Source organism: Leptonotus elevatus, chromosome 12 (assembly GCF_054856555.1).
Source record: "Leptonotus elevatus isolate MCC_2025b chromosome 12, RoL_Lele_1.0, whole genome shotgun sequence".
NCBI classification, from domain to species: domain Eukaryota; kingdom Metazoa; phylum Chordata; class Actinopteri; order Syngnathiformes; family Syngnathidae; genus Leptonotus; species Leptonotus elevatus.
The window spans coordinates 569,831-591,122 of NC_141250.1; the positions used below are offsets into that span (position 1 = coordinate 569,831).

General features: G+C 42.3%; 1 protein-coding gene and 1 pseudogene across 1 annotated transcript in view; one reads left to right on the forward strand and one right to left on the reverse strand.

The window, feature by feature from the left end:
• Positions 1 to 11,191, reverse strand: part of LOC147164223 (interleukin-10 receptor subunit beta-like) — a 50,669-nt gene extending 39,478 nt beyond the window's left edge. The window contains exons 1-2 of the mRNA XM_086091013.1: positions 10,855 to 11,191; positions 9,707 to 9,830 (exon numbers count right to left, since the gene is read on the reverse strand). Coding sequence (XP_085947139.1) covers positions 9,707 to 9,830; positions 10,855 to 10,906 — 176 coding nt within the window. The 5' untranslated portion in view covers positions 10,907 to 11,191. The remainder of the gene's footprint in view (positions 1 to 9,706; positions 9,831 to 10,854) is intronic.
• Positions 1 to 21,292, forward strand: part of LOC147164218 (uncharacterized) — a 244,729-nt pseudogene that overhangs the window by 217,272 nt on the left and 6,165 nt on the right.

Genomic DNA, 21,292 nt, shown 5'->3' on the forward strand with positions numbered 1-21,292 from the left:
ATATCTAAGAGTTTTACTCTACAGAGAGGCACAAGACAGGGATGCCCACTGTCGCCTTTATTATTTGCAATATTTATTGAACCGCTTGCATTAGCCATACGCCAGGAAAGAATGATTCAAGGAATTCACTCTGGGGTAACAGAACATAAAATTAATCTATATGCCGATGATATTTTACTTTATTTAGAAAAGCCTGCTATTTCGTTAGGGGAAGTATTTAACTTAATAACTAAATTCTCACAGTTATCAGACTATTCTATTAACTGGACAAAATCAACACTTCTACCTATTACAGAAAATTCATGGAACCCTGCAAGCCAGGACCCATACTACTCATTTCCTATAGGTAATTTAAAATACTTAGGCATAAAAATCTCACCTAAACTAACTGATTTAGTTAATTTAAACTTCACTCCACTTCTGGATAGCATTTATAGTGACTTGGAGCGCTGGAATAATCTTCCTATTTCTCTAATAGGACGAATAGCCACTATTAAAATGAAAGTTTTACCCAAAATAAACTATTTTTTCTCGATGATTCCATTTAAACCTACGGCTAACTGGTTCCAGTTGTTGGACTCAGCCGTTACAAAATTTTACTGGAAAAAAAAAAGAAGCAAAGATTAGTCTATCTACTCTTCAGAAAAATAAATCCAAAGGAGGTCTAGAGGCACCAAATTTTATGCACTATTATATAGCCAATCAGCTACAATATATTATTTTATGGGCACAACCCAATAGAGATACTAACTGTTGGCTGGAACTAGAACAGAAGGATTGTAATAACCTCAGACTCCTAGATTTACTCTTTATTACAACATCGATTAAGCGACATAACTGCTTTAAAAATCCAATGATTTCCGCCACCCTGACTGCCTGGTGGAAGGCACTAGAAATGACAAAAGCCCAAGTGGAGCCCAGCGGGCTTTCTCCCCTATAGCATAACCCCGACTTTCAAATTAACAACCAATCGTTTTATTTGAATGTGTGGGAGCAGAAAGGAATTACACATCTCCACCATCTCTTCTCAGATAATATGTTTATATCATATACATCCTTGCTCCAAAAATATAAAATAAAAAACGGAAACTTTTTACATTATTTGCAAGTTAAAAGTATGATAAAGAAACCAATTCCAACACTCCAGGGTACGCTCCAACCGCCTGTTTTAGCTAAAGATATTACCAAGCTTTCTCCGACAACAACAAAAAAACTCTCAAAAATATATAAGTTACTTTCATATACTGATAAAACGTCTTTACCCATCTCAAAATGGGAAACAGACTTGTCTATAGCTCCGGAATCTGTCTTTTGGATTCAAGTTTGTGAAAACGTTTTTAAAATGACAAAACACACAAATTTACAACTTATCCAATATAAAATTATTCACAGAACATACATTACTCAATATATGATGAAGAAAATGGGACTCTCAGACTCCGACATTTGTCTCCAGTGTTTACAAAACACTACAGACACTTATTGTCATGCTTTATGGTTATGTACTCCGGTTATGTGTTTCTGGACTAAAGTCTTAGAAAAACTTTCCGCTGTCTTGGACTGTAGGATACCGTTCTCTCCAAACTTGTGTTTGCTAGGTGACTTAACAACAATTGACTTACCACATAAAAATTTCAATCTATACTTGTAGCCCTTACTATCGCAAAAAAAACAATTCTTGTTAACTGGAAAAATAAACAAACTTTGAATATCGACCAATGGTCTAACCTCCTCATAAATCATATTTTAATGGAAAAAATATCTCCCTCAAATAAAAAACAAATGTCAAAATTTAAAGAAACATGGTCTACGTATATAGAATTTTTTAACCTAAACTTGGATTTTAATTCTGCCTGTTAGCGAGAGCCACAGCAGCGTTATAACTTGCATTGATGTTTCTGTATTAGGCATTTTGTGTGTTTCTATAGTCAGGAACCCGGCTGCTGCCAGCGGGATCGAGCGGATTCACCTCCGATGGGCACCAGGGGTTGATATTCGGATTCACGGCATGCCAGTGGGTTAATTCTGTGGGTGCTGTCCCCCCTGGCTGGGCGTGGGCGGGTCTGCCCCTCTGTTGGCTGCTGGGTGGCGGCTGCGTCTTGGCCGTTCCCTGGATCTCTTGGGGGGTGCTGCGTTGCGGGGCTTTCCCTGGTGTCGGGGGCGGCGCCGTTCCGGCGCGGTCCGTCGCTCTGGGCCCGGCGGCGCGGTTCGGGGCCTGTGGGCCGCCGGGGTGCCCGGTGGTTCCCTCTCCCCTCCCCCTTCCTCCCCCTTGCTGCCTCTCCCTCCTCGCCTCTCCCCGCCCGTCCTCCGCCTCCCTGTCCCCTCTCCCTCGTCACCCTTCCTCCTCCTCTCCCCCTCTCCTTGCGTCCCTGCCGCTGCCCCCTGCCCTTCTTGTCGTCCCCTTCCCCCCTCCCTTCCCCCTCCCCGGTACGCCTTCCTTCCCCTCCCCTGGGCCGGGGGCTCCATCCATGGCCCGGGTCTCGGTGCTACGGGGGCCGGCGGGGGTGGCTGGGGTTTGGTGTCGTGCCCGCCCCGCTCCAGTGGGCGTCCTGGCACCTCGGGCGGGACCCAGTATCCGGGGGGCGAGCCCTATCGCCCCGCCGGACGGGTCCCATATGCCCGCCGGGGTCCTGGTGGGGTGGGTGGGGGCTTGGTGGGCCGGTGCGCCTCCTGCCCCCGCCCGGTTGGGGAGGGCCCCGCTGGTCACTCCTCTTAACTCACTACACTAGGTTTGCACAATACACTTTTATAGACATATAGGGCACATAACACACTTTGGGGGGTGGGGTAGGGTGGAAACACCGTCTTCACCCTACAACTCCCCTCCAATTTTAATACACCACACAACTTGTGGGGGGGGGGGCTTGTGGGGGTGCCATCGGTTGGGGGCCGCAGTATAGAGCAGTGCTGCGGTCCCCTGTCCGTGTCCCCGCCCCCCCCCCCCTATCTATTTTTTTTAATGCACCACATACACTCAGTAACGGGTGCGGGGGTTGGGGGCCGGTGGGGTGCCTGGTGGGCCTGCAGTGCCCCGTCCTGCTGCGTTGGGCCGGGGGCGCGGGCCGTGTTGGGGCGGGGGGCGCTCCTGCTCCTGGGTTTGCTCTCCGGCCGGTGGCCCTGGCGGGGCCCGGGGGTCGTCTTTTGGCGCTGCCGCGGCCTGGGGGGCCCTGAGGTGTTGCGCTTGCTCTGTTCCGGCGGGGGTCGACGGCTCCCCTCTTTGGTGGAGATTTTCATGCATGCCAGATCCACCACACCAGCATCTACCGAAACTCAGACACAATCTGTTTCCTCCTCAGGTTATTGAATCGGTGGAGGCTGGTGTCTGCGGATCTCACGCGGCTTCGTCTGTCCTTCCTTCCTTTTCTCGGTCTCTCCTTTGGTCTCTTGAGGCCTCCCTGATTTTATGTTTTTTGGATTTGTTGGGGTCTGGATGTTTCTTGGGCTGGGGAGGAGTTCTGGTGGGGGGTGTTTGGTCGGTGCTGGATTTCACCTTCCTTGGTTTTCTTTGGTCCCCTCGGGTCTCCTGGTGTTCGGTTTAGGTGAACGGTATGAGATTTCTTCTAATAGGTTTTCTGGTGAGCTAACAAATACACGCACGCACGCACGCACATACACATACTCACCCACACACAAAAAAATAAAAATAAAATAAAAAATATATAAAAAATAAAAAATAAAATAATAAAAGAGCAATGATGATGACATTTCCGAATGAACAATACTGAGCTCTAAAGGAAAAAGGAAAAAAAAGAAAATATATATATATATTTTTTTTAAATACTTAAAAAAAAAAAATCTTTTACACTTCACTTGGTGCACATACGCACTGGCGTGCACAGGCAGACACCTAGTGGTGCTGACAAAGTTCCCTTTGGAAAGTTAGTTTTTGTTTTTTTAATAAACAGTTTACTGAGGACAGGTGACAGGTCAATGTTGACAAAAACTTGAAGAAAATGTGCACGATTAAACTCGTGGGGGGGAGCCCTGATAGATATGCGCCACGTTCCCTCTCTCCCCCTCCCCAGGCATGAAGCTATTATCAGCTAAATTATTAGCTATTATTTTGTACAAACCATAACTGCAAGTTATTTCTCTGCTACAAGTCTTGCAGTCGTGTTGCCCTAATAGACTGTTATTAAAACTAGCTGTGGTGCACAATGTTATTATTATTATTAATAATAATTTATATTTGTTGTCATGTGTGTTTATATCAATGTCAATAGAAGTTTAAAAAAAATAAAAAATAAACATTACACACATTATTATTAGTAGTAAATAACAATAATAATGTGTGTGATGTTTATTTTATTTTTATTTTTTACTTCTATTGACATTTTTGAACATCCAGGCATTTCTCACACTTCCCCAATGCAATGTAATGCAGATCCTTCCTTTATACGGTGAAAGCAAACAGCAGATCGTAATGCTTTTGTTTGTGACTATCATGCAAGCCACACTGATTGTTATAGTTATATAAATAAAAAATAATCTTCACAAATCAAATTACAACGAACCAAAGTCCAGTGCTTTTCAATGAGTGGATAGATTTCGTTCAGCAAATTGTGACGTCATCTCGGAATTGTCAATAAGGTACTACATAAAAAGCGCAAAAGCGCCCTTTTTTCCCCCCAGAACACTCGCGCCCCTAAATGTCTGTGCACGCCATTGTACATACGGACATTGTGAAAACCAGGGCAGCATTGTGCTCCATATTTTATTGGCATGCCATGTCAGTGGATATTGACAGATGGGCATGTGTTTTATTTCTGTATCTTGTTATCAACTTTTTTTGTTCAGCCAGTTAATTTAGGGTCTTATAATTTGACCTGTTTCTCAAGACAATATGTGTGGGGGGGGGTTTAAGGTCTTGGAATACAACAGATGCCAGAGGCTTGGCAAATCTTTGGCTGTGTTACAGCCATTACAAAGCATTAAGGTATATTTTTATAGTGCCATTGTCATTGGCGAGCGCCTGGTGGCCGGGCCTGCACCCATGGGACCTGGCCGGGCACAGCCCGAAGGGGCAACGTGGGTCCCCCTTCTCATGGGCTCACCACCGGTGGGAGGGGCCAAAGGGGTCGGGTGCTTAGTGGGCTGGGCGGCAGCCAAGGGCGGGGACCTTGGCGGTCTGATCCCCGGCTACAGAAGCTAGCTCTTGGGACATGGAATGTCACCTCTCTGGCGGGGAAGGAGCCCGAGTTGGTGTGTGAGACAGAGCAATTCCGACTACATATAGTCGGACTCTCCTCCAGACGCGGCTTGGGCTCTGGTACCAATCCTCTCGATAGGGGTTGGACTCTCTTCCACTCTGGAGGAGTGAGAGGCGCAGAGCAGGTGTGGGCATACTGATTGCCCCCCGGCTTGCCCCTACGTTGGGGTTCACCCCGGCAGACAAGAGGGTAGCTGAAGAAGGAGTCTTATCTGGCCTATTTGGCCTGTGGGATTCCGGAGGCAGCTGACAGGTACCGGGAGGCTTCAGCGGTTGCTGAGGCAAAAACTCGGACATGGGAGGAGTTCGGTGAGGCCTTTTTAAAACGGCGGACTAGAGGGTGTGTTCCAGCTATAGAAGGATCACACTCCTCAAGGTTTTCAAGGGTGCTGGAGAGGAGGGTCCATCGAGAAATTGGATCTCGGATTCAGGAGGAGCAGTGTGGTTTTTGTCCCGGCCGTAGAAAAGTGGACCAGCTCTACACCCTCGGCAGGGTCCTTGAGGGTGCTGGAGCGGGAGAGCGACAGGCGGATCGGTGCAGCGTCTGCAGTGATGCAGACTCTGTATTGGTCCATCGTGGTGAAGAAGGAGCTGAGTCGAAAGGCGAAGCTCTCGATTTACCGGTCGATCTACGTTCCTACAGTCACCTATTGTCACGAGCTGTGGGTCATGACCGAAAGAACAAGAACAAGCGGCCGAAATGAGTTTCCTCCGCAGGGTGTCCGGGCTCTCCCTTAGAGATAGGGCGAGAAGCTCGGCCATCCGGGAGGGACAATGAGTAGAGCCGCTGCTCCTTCACGTTGAGAGGAGCCAGTTGAGGTGGCTCGGGCTTTTGGTTCAGATGCCTCCTGGACGCCTCCTGGACGCCTCCCTGGAGAGGTGTTCCGGGCATGTCCCACCGGCGGGAGGCCCAGGGGACGACCCAGGACATGCTGGAGAGACTATGTCTCTCGGCTGGCCTGGGAACGCCTTGGAATCCCACTGGAGGAACTGGTTGAAGTGGCTGTGGAGGGGGAAGTCTGGGCTTTCCCGCTAAAGCTGCTGCACCCGCGACCCGTCCTTGGTTAAGCGGTAGAAGATGGATGGATGGATGTTGTGTAAGCAAATAACTGAGGATAATTATGGTGTTTATTACATACAGTAGCATTATTTGCACTGGTGAATAAATATAAGTAGTTTTGTCTAAGTTCATGCTTGTATTTAATTATATTTGGACTTATGTAAATGTACTAGGTTTTTAAGTGTTCTCTTCATGCCAGGGTGGGAACCACCTACCCAGAATCGGTTAACCACTTCAAAGATACAACATGTGCTCTTTGGGGTTTTGAGGAAAAGCTATAAAAGATGAAGGTGAATATTTGATTTGCCTTTCACAGGTGTCTGCTCTCTCAGAGTTTGTTGGGATAGACCTGACAGGACCTCTCCCAAAAACTGAGAATGGCTTTCAATACATTCTCACTGCCACAGATTATTTTTCTAAGTGGGTTGAGGCCTTTCCTCTAAAAACCAAAAACAGCATCAAAAGTGGCATGTTTTTTTATTTGTTTTTATTACCATAAACCCTTTAAAACAGGGGTGTCAAGCTCATTTTAATTTAGTGGACACTTTCACTCAAATTTGATCACAAGTGGGTCAGATCAGTATGTCCGTGGCCTCATGAGCTATAAGTAATAATGGCAGGTGAAAACTATTTTTCTTTTCTTTTCTTTTTTTTTTGGGGGGGGGGGTGATAATAATTACACATACATTCTGAAAATATTCCCATTTATTTTTATTTTATTGCAGAGTAATGGTAAATTTCTTAACTCTTTGACTGCCAGACGTTTTCAGAAAAGGGATGCCGCCAGTGCCAGCCGATTTAAGCATTTTGACTGATTTTCAAGGTCCACAGAAAATGTTCTGTTTGGACTATGGAAACACACGTACTACCAAATGAAAGATTGGACTTTCATCTTTCATCAGAAAAAAAGAGTTTGTTTCTACCTTATTCCGTTCTTTAGTAATCAACAATAGAAAATGGTTAGTTTGACCCAATTTCGCCTGTGTTGGACCAAAATACGGAGAAATCAAGCTTTTAGTGAAACGATATTATTTCATGCATTCTAGTGAATTTGACACTTCTTTTTGTCCATGAATGATGCCACAAACACCTAAATAGTGCTTTACTTCTATAAAACACTACCACCAAGAATGAAAAAGTGTTTTTTGATAGCAAAATACGTTTATTTACATTCAACAGTGTAACAATTTGACAACAATTTGGCAAACTATTTACAAATGTGTGCAACTGTGGTGCTATTTACAAATATGTGGATGTTTCAACGACAGTTTTTCTTTTTGTAACACTCTCCTGCGTGCAAGGAGACGCAACAGCATTTGCACAACAGATTGCCTCTTCGCGTGTGCCACTTTCTTGCAGGCCGTTTTTTTCCGGGGAATAGCAAGTATATACTGCAGTGTGTCATCAAGTCTAATATCAGGATCATGCTACGGTTACGTTACGGTGGTGTTACGTCTCGCTTCCCCGTGTCCTTCAGTTGCTATACCGGGTTGGTAGGAGATGTTCTGATCCATTTTATCCACTCCATTCATGGTGGCATCGTAGTCCAGAAACAGTGTCTTCTCCGTGATCAGACTGTACCCGCTCCTCCGATGAATATGCATTGGACTCGGGGTACTCTTCATTGTCCGATCGAATGTCCGCTTGTGCAGCTCCGCGTTTTCCGGCGTTAGCAGCGCTAGCCGGTGAGGCTTTATGACGAGAGAATAACGGCCGCGTATAGCTTCCAACTCCGGCGAGGTTGACCATCATCATCATCATCAATGTGCATTGGTCGATGCTTTTCGACTACTCTCCATCGCCCGATCGAATGTCCGCTTGTGCAGAAGTACCCGGCCGGCTATTGTGCGCGTTTTCCGGCCTTAGCAGCGCTAGCCGCGCTAGCCGCGCGTAGCCGGTGAGGCTTACTACGTGATCGTAAACACGTCCAGGCTTCCAACTTTGGCGTCAAACTCGCAGTCATCATCATCATCATCATCAATCTGCATTGGTCGATGCCAACTCTCCATCGCCTGATCGAATGTCCGCTTGTGCAGAAGTACCCGGCCGGCTATTGTGCGCGTTTTCCGGCCTTAGCAGCGCTAGCCGCGCGTAGCCGGTGAGGCTTACTACGTGATAGTAACAGGCCAAAGCTTCCAACTTTGGCGTAGAGCTCGTTGTCATCATCATCGTTGACATCAATGCGCTTTTTAGTATTGATTGATGCTTTCCGTCTTTGAAAAAAATGCTCAAGCTGAGCTGCTTGTAACCGGTTGCTTGGTCAAGCCATTGTGGCTTGGATCAGCCATTGTCTCCTCAACACTCTAGCTCCGCCTCACGTCTTCTACTGACGCCCACGGTGGGCGGCCCATCCAACCTTGTGCAAAGAGAGTCATCGCTGCCCTCTAGGGGCCAAAACGAGTCTTTGACTAATCAGATCAGCCTGATTCTTTCAGCACAGCTGCCCAAGGCTTTCCTGCACCCGTTTTTGAAAAAAAAACAAAAAACATAGGGGACGTCTTTTAACGTCCTCGGCGCCCTTCCCTAGGTTTATGCTAAACGTTTTATAACGTTTATGGCAGTCAAAGAGTTAACAAAAATGAGCGCACAACATTGCATCACATCCTGAGTAAGACACAATTTTGTTATTTTTTCAAATGTTTTCTTTTTTCAATTATTACCCTCCACAATTACAAAATCAGCATAATCATTAAAAAAATATATTATTAATACTAATTTTTTAGTTGTTTAAATTTATACATTTGCACCTTTTTATTTTATTTTAAAATAACTAATTTACTAAATTTTGTTTCAAAGAATTGTATTTGTCTTAAAAATTTTCATTTCTTTTTTATGTTTAAATATTTTCTTGTTTTGTACCAAAAAATAAATGATTGTCCTACTGCACAGTGCACGTACCGCACTCCAACATCAAGTTTTTGCCAACATAAATAAATATATATTAAAGGCATAAATGGTATAAATATATATAATTATAGATTCTGTTTGGTTCAAAAGGAAGTTACATAATTCTAGTGTTTCTATTTTTTTAATTGGTCTTAATATTTTTAAATGTGTAACCATTTTCTTGTTTTGTACCAAAAAAATTATTGATCATCTTACTGCACAGTGCACAAGCTGTGTGTGAGTGTGTGTGTGTGTGTGTGTGTGTGTGTGTGTGCGTGCGTGCGTGTTGTTTTTTTGCTGATCTGAAAAACGATACGATCCATGATTCAAATCCTTGATCCGATCTGAACCGTGACTTTTGGGGCCCGTTGCACCACTAATCTCTATTAGAACAACATACTTCTATATTTTGTATGAGACAGTGGTGCAAATACAGGGTCAGTAAATATTGCTGTGTGATTGAATGGGTCAAAATGTCCAAGAAAACTTGAGGCTGTTAAAAAAAAGAATATATATTTTTTTATTTTGGTGCTCAGTTCACACTGACTTACTTGCATTCTGAGGTGTAGAATAGGTCACTGGTTACCCCCTCAGGTGGATCCCACCTCAGCACCAAATTCATGTTCATGGAGGTTAGACGGACATTTCTGGGTGGGCTGAGGACAACTAAAACCGCTTCACAATGAGAAACACAAAATCAGGTTTTTCAATATTAATATCCTGCATTAGCAATTTCAGAAACAATGCTGAAACTTAAATTAGTAATGACCAGTACAATATTTATAGAGTGAACAGAAAAAGTCTCCACACCAAAATTGAAATGCCTTTTTTTTTTGTGATATGTAAAAAAAGACCCAGACATAATTTGGATTGTTTTAAGCTACACGTATAAAAACTTAATTTCCAGCTAGGTACATATTGGACGTTCATGATGCATTTCCAATTAAAAACAAAAACAAATGTTGTCCACTCTACTTCGCAATTAGCATACAACTAGACATTCGAGCATGTGGATATTCTTTATGGATTTTCAATTACTTCCTTCCAAGACCAACCATAATTTTTAAACTGTTGGACAGAGCCAACATAATAAATGAATTATTGTCCCTTGCTTATCACAGAGCGGCAGGCACAGCGCTGAAACATTTCAGTCTTCATTATTATTATTATTATTAGGTGTAACATAAATTCTATGTATGAGTTTGATTTGAAGTATTTTATATCACACATTTTGAGATAGATGTTGAATGTTTCAATATTAAATCGCACTTTCTGCACTGAAAGCTGAGCCAATATCCCGTTCCCTTGTAACTTTGTTGAACCTGTGCTGCCAGGCAGGCATAGGTCATTTATAGATAACTGAGATTGTTCGGTCAAGGAACCAAAACCAAAAGCTGCCGCTCTTAGTTTACAATCAAGAACATTAGATCCTAACATAATTCCTTTACGTTTAAATGTTTGAAAGATATTTTAACTGCAAATACTGTAGATATGCCAAATTATTCAAGACAAACTGTGTTTTAATCTCTTTAAATGATCAACCACTGAGCTCAAACTTAAAACGAAACAATTCATAAAATGAATAAAACAATTTCAGGATAGACTGTGTGCCGATTCTACGACGTGCAATCGAAATAGGACCTGAGCTCTTGAGTTAAAGAAATAAGTTGCAATGGAAAATGACAATTGAATTAATTACCTGTGGCTCCATTCAATGTTAAAAAAACAATTATTAAAGTAAGTGATGACATATCAAAGAGCGTCTTCCATCAGGTTGATGTAGTCCAGTTAGTGACGTATGTTGATTGCTTTCAGTTTCGTATTTCCTGAAAGCCAACTTTTACTCGAGACGAGCAGAGCCATAGGTATTAACATTTGTAGTTTCCACACGACCATTTTGGACTTGCTGGCCATCTGCGACGTTAAACTCGGAGGGGTAAAGCCGTCAGCGCATTTTATGTGTGGGCGTCACGCAGTCAAGAACACCGAAATACGATTTCGAACAACGCCATACAGTTGAGAAAACGGAAGTGGGAAAAACGTTTCCTCATGAAATAAAAATAAAATTAAATAAATAAAAAGGGGAGTAGGAGGAAAAAATGAGGGGGGGACTTTTTTATGTTCTGTGCTATTAGCACACGTTTTGGCATTGACAAAAAAAAACTCATCTATGTCAGCTGACAAATGAGCAAATTATGGGTAAAATTAAATTTCAATGCATAGACTTGGAGGGGAATGTTGTCCTTTCCAACATGGCCGCCACTGGCACGCTTTAGCGTAGCTTCTCTTCTATAGACTGCTGTAGCCATTATGTACAATGCCGTCAGCGTGTCCGCCATATTTGATGTGGCGGATCTGCCCATGAAGTAACACAAAAACATGTGAACTATTGAAGTGGCCTTTCCTCAAAATGTACAAAGTTAATGCCACTCATTTACTCATTCCACACAAACTAATATATTTCAGAAATATATTATATATATATATATACAGGTTCCATTTGTGGTACAAATCATTTTGCCACATATCCTCCAGTTTTACTGTTACTGTTTACTATGTAAATGTTTTGTTGTTGTTTGAGTTTTTAGGGGGGGGGGGGGGGGGTAGACAACGAGATAGAGCACTATTCCAGCCAAGCAGCTTAAAGGGGACAGTTCTAAGGCCGCCCGTGGCCCCGCTCCAAGTGGCTCGGAAGGTGGCTTATGCTCAGCTACCTTTTTCCCACGCCTGCCAGCCTCCGCTGGAGCTTCAGGTAGGCTACTAGGAGCTGGCCCGGGACTACGCGGACGGTCCGCGCGGAAAAACACGGCGGACGAGCAAAGGCTGTCATAAACAACAGTGTTTTCTACTTACAATTCTTTGTTTTCATTTATTTTGTTAAATGTATGTAGACCATTCACCCCAAACTGCTAAAGTTGATAGTTTATTGAATAAATAAATAAATAAAATAGTTTTGTACTTACATATGCCGTAGATGCCTGGTAGAATATCGACCACAGCAGGAACAAGCCGCGCTGAATAAGGCAGTAAAACGTGAGCTCGCAGGCGTGCATGTGTCAAGCAGACCCTTCTTAAGTGGAGGGGACGGATCATGGTCTATATGAAACCGTCCCCAGTGCCATCTGCGCCCGTTTAATCGTCAATCTGTCATTTGTCATGCCCCCAGCGAAATGGACGTCCCTCAATGTTTCCCGTCTTTCGAAGTGGGCATCCGTCGTTGACGGATACTCCATCAGTATTGATTTTTTTTTCTTCAAAACTAACCTGAACGTCATGCTCACATGGAACTTTATCAATAATGGTATCGGCCCCCACTCCTGTGGCCATTTTTGGGTCAAGAACTGTCCAAAAGACAGGGGGAACGAAAGTTTTTTTCCGTCTTGTTTGTTTCCTGTGTGTCTCCTTATGAGGTAACACTTGTTCATTTCATTACTTACGGCAGGGCCATTTCGGTGTGCGTTATTGAGAATTAGTGTGTATACTCTTGTCGTGAGTAATAGCACCTATATCTGTCGTTCAATGTGTGTTATATGTTTTTAGCTCACATAATTTCGCAGTGTTTAATTGCTTCGTTTATGTTTGCACATCTAGCTGCAGCGCTAAAAATAGAACGGTGCGGTTTACGGCCCTCCCAGATGCTAATTATAGCTCTTATACATACTACATTATATTTGTAATGAATGGAGAACGTGAAACAGGAAACGGAAATACAGAGCATGGATTTTAAAACAAGCTATAATTAAACATCACACACTAAACAGCTTGAGGAATTGTTAACATGGCAGATATTACTAAATTACCTGAAGCCCGATTGTATTGAATTTAATTATTTGCACTTCACTGTATTCCTTAAAAATAAGTTGTACAATCACATATTTTGATTGGGACATTTTGTCCTGGCCATTGGATTATTTGTTTCATTTTATATATGTGTTTTTTGAAATTCATTTTATTGTGTACTCTATGAAAAAATGACTTTTATAAGCAAGTTGAAAAAATGTAATTGCCATTAACACTCTCAATACATATGACGTATCAATACGCCACAAGCGTCATAGTCGCCGCATACACCTGACGTTACACCGCAGTGAGGTTGTCTCGTCTGGGCTTTTACTGTTTTGTCATTTCCTGTTTTATCTTGACAATTCTGACTCTCCTTTAGTTTCAGGTCACTTGCTTTTCCTCATGTGGTGTCAGTGTCAACCCTGATTCCTGATTGTGTCCACCTGTTTCCCATTACCCTCATGTGTTAAATGGTCTGCGTCTCCCCTGGCTTGTGCCAAAGTGTTTTCGTCAGAGTCACTCTCGTCAGTCACAGTTATAGTCCTCAGCCTTGTTGTCCTGTCTTCTGTGTGAACTTTTGTTTGTAACTTTGTATAGCCACAGTATAGTTTTAGTTTAGGAGTGATTTTGTTTTGTTTGTAGATTAGACATCCTCCCTTTTGGAGCGCCTTTAGTTTAACATTTTATAGCCTTTATTTTCCCCTCTAAATGAGGAGTTTTATGTTTAAAAAATATCTGCCTTGGTGGCAAACTCCTATCTCTGCGCCTGAGTCCTAAATCTGCCACGCCTTGTCAGACGTATAAATACGTCAAAAGCTTCTTTTTTTTTTATGCACAAGTGTACAGGAGCGGCTGGCGCAGCTTCTGACTGAAGGAATAGACTTGACGGCAATGTTATTGAAACAAATGGCCAGCAGGTGGCAGCAAGTATAAAATCAGTCAGTTTCACGCAAGAATCTTGTTGCAGAAGAAGAGAAACAGGAAGTGTAGATTGGGACTGTCCTCTGTCACTACTGCGTGTTGTAGAGCAGCTGGGAGCAGCGGGGAGGAACCAGAAAATAAGTGAACAGCAGAACAAAACAGTTAACCCAGCAGGATTGCTTTTTGGCTTAAAAAAGCACCCTCATTGGATCATCAAAACATGATGGCGGCGATCGAGTTGCTGCACGTCAAGGAATGACGCTTCGTTCGTCGAGCAAACGCAACGGGTTAACGGCTCGTTTCGCCGGTCACGTCGACCTCTGGACGACTGGATGCTGTAACAGAGCTGCAGTCAGACCAGCCAATTGTTTATTTTTATAATTAAATTATAAATGCATCGGATTTATAAAGTGCTTTTCTAGACACTCAAAGACGCTTTACAATGGAATGGAAACATTATTCATGCACTCAAACATTCAAAATGTGGCCCTGGGGCAGGCTGACGGAGGCAAGGCTGCCAGTGTGCGCCTACGGCACTTCCGACCACCACCAAACATTCGCACCTTCTATACACCAGTGTGAGTAGCACTGGAGACAATGTGTGTGAAGTGCCTTGCCCAAGGACACAACAACACATGATTTGGGGAGAGCGGGGATCGAACAGCCGACCTTCTGGGTACTGAATGACCATCTCTACACCCTGAGCCACGGCCTCCACAATGTGCAATAAACTGTTATTTATTTTATTATCAATAGCACTTTTTGGAATGTCTTATTGCACAAAAACATTATTTAGATGTTTGAACTGTAACAAAAGAAAAAAATAGTAGTGTTAATGTTGATGTTGTGTTTGTTTTACAAAAAGCTCTTTTTCTACGTTTTTTTTCTCAGGAATTGGAATTTTGACAAAACTTGGCTATATTCTAACGCTGATAACTAAAGAATGGGAAAATACAGGAATACACTTCTTTTTTATGATGAAACAAAATAGTCTTTCTTTTGGTATCTCATCCATCCATCTATCCATGTTTATATAGCAATAGAACACAATATTCTGTGGGCCTTGCAAAATCCAGTAAAACGGCTGGTATTGAAGGGGGTTGCTTCAATTAAAATGGCTGGTATTCAATGAGTTAATTTCATGCAATTTTAAGGAGTCAGAGACACGCTGTACTGGCCCAACATGCACGCATTGCACGGTGAAATAAGGATTATTTGAGCCAGTGCTCAGCGTGTAATGAACGGGAGACAATGATGTCCGATGCACTTCCAACACGATACGACACGATGGTAGATCTCTTCAAGCAGGCGGGCGAAGACTCATATAATGTTGACCATTATTCGGATTTCTGGGAAATAGAACTCCTCTCGGTTCTTTTGGCGGAGACAACAGTGTTGAGGTGCAAGGCCCAGTTCGCACATCGTGGACGAGACAACGTCATAAGTGATTGTGGCAGTCAGTTTGACTGTGAGACGTTCAGAAAAGTCGCAAAATAATGGGACTTTGGACATGTCCAGCCCTCACCCAAGCACTGTTAGAGGATAAGCTTTTTTCTCTCCGCGTGTTCATTTTCTTTCGGGTAGTGAGAATGTTGGTTATCTGAATACAGGCTGGAGATCGATGAACAGTTCCTTCAAAGCTTTTATTTCTACAGAATATTCCGGGCACAAGTGAGTTACAGACAATGGCTGTAGCATCTCACAAGTGCCAAGTTACAGAGGACTTACAACATTCTTATACTATCTTGAAGGGCGGTACCACAAAGTTTCCAGTAAACAGTTCACAAAGTTAACCGGACATGCGATAATACTCAAGGACACTATTCAGACAGAGAACAAAGCCCATTTGAGGAATAGAGGAAGTTATTCAGTCATGACTACACCTGGCAGAGATAGCGATAACACTCACAAGGATATATCCGCAGAACAAAGCTCTACTGAGGAAATGAGGAAATTAAAACAGTTATGACTAAATCTGGGCAGAAGACACACTTCAGCACCAAAATAAAAAAGCGGAGTCGGCCGTGAAGATAGTGAAGAACATCTGCAGGGACTAGAGTGTCAAGATTAGGGAAATTCCATCACCTTGTTTAAGACCGTTCCTCTTTAGCTGATTTTTCTTATCGCTGTTTATTTGATAATTTTTTGTTATTTGTTTCTATTTCCTATCACAGACAGTAGTTAAGAGTTCTGGGGCCTCGTACTAACAAAATTAGGTAAAAACTTTACATTCGAACTATTCCGCGCCAAAGGTGGTATTCTTAGAAAACAAACTGAACGTGAAACTTTACGCATTGCCACGTGAAGTCGGTACCTACCGTACGCAGTCCGCACATTCTGGAGATATGGGAAAACAGTGACACACAGAGCTTTGTGGTGCATTGTGATTCTTCAAACGTCATGTATGTTGGATCACATTACTGTTTGTTTTGCTCTAGACTTGCGCCAATGTCACAAGCCTGCGGGGCAGAAAGCATGCTAATGAACTTAAACATTTTAAACGCCTTCTCTCATTGATCATGAGGCTTTTTCAAGATAGGTATCTTGAAAAAGCCTCATGCAACAAATCATATTCAGGGGGTTTTCTGGCTCAAATTGAGGTAGTATCATACTGATTATGATAGGTGACTACCGATGTTAGGTATTGTATCGGTGCCAATACCAGTCTTATTTTAAGGTATCGTACACACGGCGGCGACCGATACCATTTTACGATCAGCAGACAATAAATTAGAAATTACAGTATATGAATACAAAGTTGCCATTAACTTCATGCAATTTTAAGAAACATACTATATTGGGATATATATGTCTTTCTTTAAAATCATCCATCATTTATGGTTGGAGAATTTTATTTACTAATGGTATCGGTATTTGGTATCAGTAGCGGTGACGACTTGCGTATCGTATCGGTCGGGAAAAAGTGGTATCGAACATTCCTAATCCTGACCATGCGCAATGATGTGCATGTATTCTGTAAATCCAACTGACTCGCTTTAATTTTTTACAGGCAACATAATAATTCCATGTTATAATAATAAGAAAAATAGTTCCAAAAAGCAACCAGTTCAGGGTGTACCACGCCTACTGCCCGAAGCCAGCTGGGATAGGCTCCAGCGACCCTTGTGAGGAAAAGCGGTTAAGAAAATGGATGGATGGATGGATATTTCCAAAAATAATATGACTATTATCATGTTAAAGCATTCATTCATTATTATTATTATTATTATTATTTTTTAAAGAGCTCAGTATTGTTCATTCGGTAATGTCATCATCATTGCTCTTTTTTTTTTTTCATTCATTCATTATTAGTCACTCAGGCTGGAGGTGGCGAGCAAATAAGGTGCAGGTGGCCGCCTCTGAATTTTATTTATTTATATTATATTTATTTTAATATGTGCCTACATCATCCGCCTGCCGGCACAAATGCCATACAGTACAAAGGCTAAATAAAACTATTATATTGACACAAGACAACAAGGATTAAAAAATAGCTCGAAAAATACAGTCAGTGCAAACATCTGTGCTATGGTGCTTGATGTAATTGTAGGCTTTTGTACTGCAAATGAATAAATAAAAGAAACGCATCAATAAACGTCATAAACATTCACAATGCAATCCACACAGGCGTGGTGATGTTGGATGAACACATTAGGAATAATAATAGCTATTAATAATAATAACAACAATAATAAAGCCTAATAATCGCCTAATTTTTGCCTCTGCAGTGACAACTCAATTTCCCTAGTGCATTAGTAAAGTATGATTTTGATGATACATTTTTTGGGATGATCACCTTTGTATCAGACAATTTTTTTTAAAGTTATTGTTTAGGATTATTATGTTTTGTTGTTTGAATCTGCCACTGTGCGCCTAGCGGTGGCATTTTCAGCATGCTTGCTTTTATTGGTGATCCCCATGCTGTGTAGCTCGCAAAAATCACGGCCTTTTGTGACTCAACCTCTTCAATGAGAGTTTCAATGTACAGTCGTGGCCAAACGTTTTGAGAATGACACAAGTATTAATTTTCACAAAATCTACTGCCTCATTTTTGATTATGGCAATTTGAATGTACTTCAAAATGCACAGTGATCAGATGAATTGAAATTATTTGCTAAGTCCATATTTGCCATTTATCGGATCATTAAGAACTTCAAAGAGAGAGGTTCAATTGCTGTGAAGAAGGGCCCCCAAGAAAGTCCAGATAACGCCAGGACTGTTTCCTTAAGTGGATTCAGTTGGGGGGTTAGGCCACCATCAGTGTGTAGCTTGCTCAGGAATGGCAGCAGGCAGGTGTGAGTTCATCTGCACGCACAGTGAGGCGAATACTTTTGGTGTATGGCCTAGTGTCAAGAAGGGCAGCAAAGAATCCACTTCTCTCCAAGAAAAGCATCAGGGACAGACTGATTTTCTGCAAAAGATGCAGGGATTGGTCTGCTGAGGACTGGGTTAAAGTAATTTTCTCTGATGAATCCCCTTTCGGATTTTTTAGGGCATCTGGAAAAAAAAGCTTGTCTGGAGAAGAAAAGGCGAGCGCTACCGTCCGTCCTGTATCATGCCAATAGTAAAGCATCCTGACACCATACATGTGTGGGGTTGCTTCTCAGCCAAGGGACTGTGATCACTCACAATTTTGCCCCAAAACACAGCCATGAATAAAAAAATGATACCAAAACATCCTCCGAGAGCAACTTCTCCCAACCATCCATAAACAGTTTGGTGACGAACAATTCATTTTCCAGCATGATGGAGCACCTTGCCATCAGGCAAAAGTGATAACTACGTGGCTCAGAGAGAACAACATCAACATTTTGACTCCATGGCCAGAAAACTCCCAAACCTTAATCCCATTGAGAACGTGTGGTCAATCCTCAAGAGGCAGGTGGACAAACAAAAACCGACAAATTCTGACAAACTCCAAGCATTGATTATGCAAGAATGGGCTGCCATCAGTCAGGCTGTGACCCAGAAGTTAATTGACAGCATACCAGGGCAAATTGCAGAGGTCTTGAAAATGTATTTTCGAGACTGCAAATATTGACACTATTGCATAGATTTCATTTAATTGTCAATAAAAGCCTTTGACACTTATATCATAGTAACATCTAACAAAAAGGTCTAAAAACACTGAAGCAGCAACGTTTGTGAAAACCAATACTTTGTGTCATTCTCAAAACTTTTGGCCATGACTGTACATCTTTTTTCACAAAGAAGGCTTACTTAAATGTACTAGTACAATCTAAAGTACATTTATTATTTATTGAATAAAAATTCAATGTACATCTTGGTGAAGTTAGCCTTCTTTCTTGCCTTTCCCTGAACGTCCATTGTTTTGATTTGTTGTTAGCCAACACAGTTCCCAAGTAGATTAGAAAACAAATATGCACATCAAAATCTGATTGTGTACCTGTGTGTGTTTTAACAATTTTTTGTAACTTCTAAGCTGGAAAAAACAACAACTCACACACTGTTAAAGTGTAGCAACCTTAATTTTAATGACTGCTTTACAAAGGTTATCATCCATTATCTTGATCGATGTGGTGCTCCGAAAGGCAAGCTCAAGAATAATTAGAAAATTAAAACTCGAGTAATGAATAATCCATTATTAATTTAATAACAGCCGGTTATTGATGATTACATTGATGAGCAAAAACCCGCTTCCAGCAATGCATCAACAAAAGGGACAGATTGACGGACCTTCTGTCAATATTGACAAAATGCCCACCTCTGTTAACAAAAAAAGTCTTATGTAGCCATATGCGACATCTAACGGGAATTCCGACATTTTTATTTGGGAATTGCGTACCATTTTTTTTAACCTTTGACAGAGGTTATATTTTAATGAATACACATGAAACCTTGCACACCCATAAAGACAGGCAAAAACATTTAAAATTTGGAGGGTTCTTGTCTTGGTGACAGTACACCAACGTGCCAGTACCCCAATGCAGCCAGGGTTGGGCGGGCCCTTTATAGTGGGGGGGGGGGGGGGGGGTGCTTGCTTTGTCCTGGCGACGGCTTCCCTCTTTGGTGGAGGTTTTCATGCATGCCAGATCCACCACACCAGCATCTACCGAAATTCAAACACAATCTGCTTCTTCCTCTGGTCGTTGAATCGGTGGAGGCTGATGTCTATGGATCTCACTCTGCTTCATCTATCCTTCCTTCCTTTCCTCAGTCTATCCGTTGGTCTCTTGAGGTCTCCCTAATTTGTTGGAATTTAGATGTTTCTGGGGTTGGTGAAAGATTCTGGTTGTTAACCCGGTGGGTAGTAGGTGATGTCTGGTCGGTGCTGGATTTCACTTTTCTTTCTTTTCTTTGATCCTTCATCGGGTCTCCTGACAACCTCACGACTCTAGCTGGATTCTGAAGTGTTCAGTTTAGGTGAACGGTATAGGATTTTTAATAGGTTGTAGGTGAATTAATAAGTACACACTCACACGCACACACACACACACACGCACATTCTCACGCATATACAAAAAAAAGAAAAAGAGAAAAAAAAGATGGTAGCATACGTGACGGATCTGAAAAATAAGGCAAAAGATTGTGAGTTTGGACAACTCAGTGACTTTTATCCGAGATTGTATTGCATGCAGAGTGGACAATGCACAAGTCAGAGCTAGACTACTCAGGGAGCTAGATCTGAGTCTAACCCAAGCCATTGACATATGCAGAGCCAACGAAGTCACACAAAGTCATATGAAAGCACTTACCGAAAGAAAGTGACATTGCTGTGAATAAAGTTGCTAAAACCAAGCTGCCAAAGAAGCCCAAAGCTAAGATACCAAATACTGGTGGTAAATGTGAACTTAACATGAATATGGAAAATGCCCTGCTTATGGCCAGACGTGTAAACTGTGCTCACGTAAGAACCACTATGCACGTGTATGCAAGTTCCAAAAGCCAAAAGACCATCACAAAACGACAGACAGAAATGTAAATGAGATTGAACAGGAACAAGATGTCAAACGAAGATGGCAAGAGGCAGACAAAGAAAGAGAAAAGAAAATGGAAAGAAGTGCTGAAAATTAATGGCCAAAAACGTGTCTTCAGGCTAGATACTGGTGCTGATTGCAACGTGTTACCATTATCAGCTTTTAAACAAGTGGTTTCTAAACACCCACTTCAGAAATCCAGCATCAACCTAGTGACCTACTCTCGCCACAAGATGGAGCCGTTGGGTCAGGCTACACAATATAAGACAAGAATCCATCAGCTCGAGTTCCAAATTATCAAGACAGATTTACCAGCAATACTGGGAGGAGATTATTGTGCAAAAATGGGACTGATCAAAAGACTTTACCATGTTGAAAAAGTCGGTGACACTGATATCTTCTCTGAGTACAAAGATGTCTTCACAGGATTAGGCTGTGTACCTGGACAACACCATATTAAGATTGATGGGTGGACGTCATCGAGAAAAGTCCTGA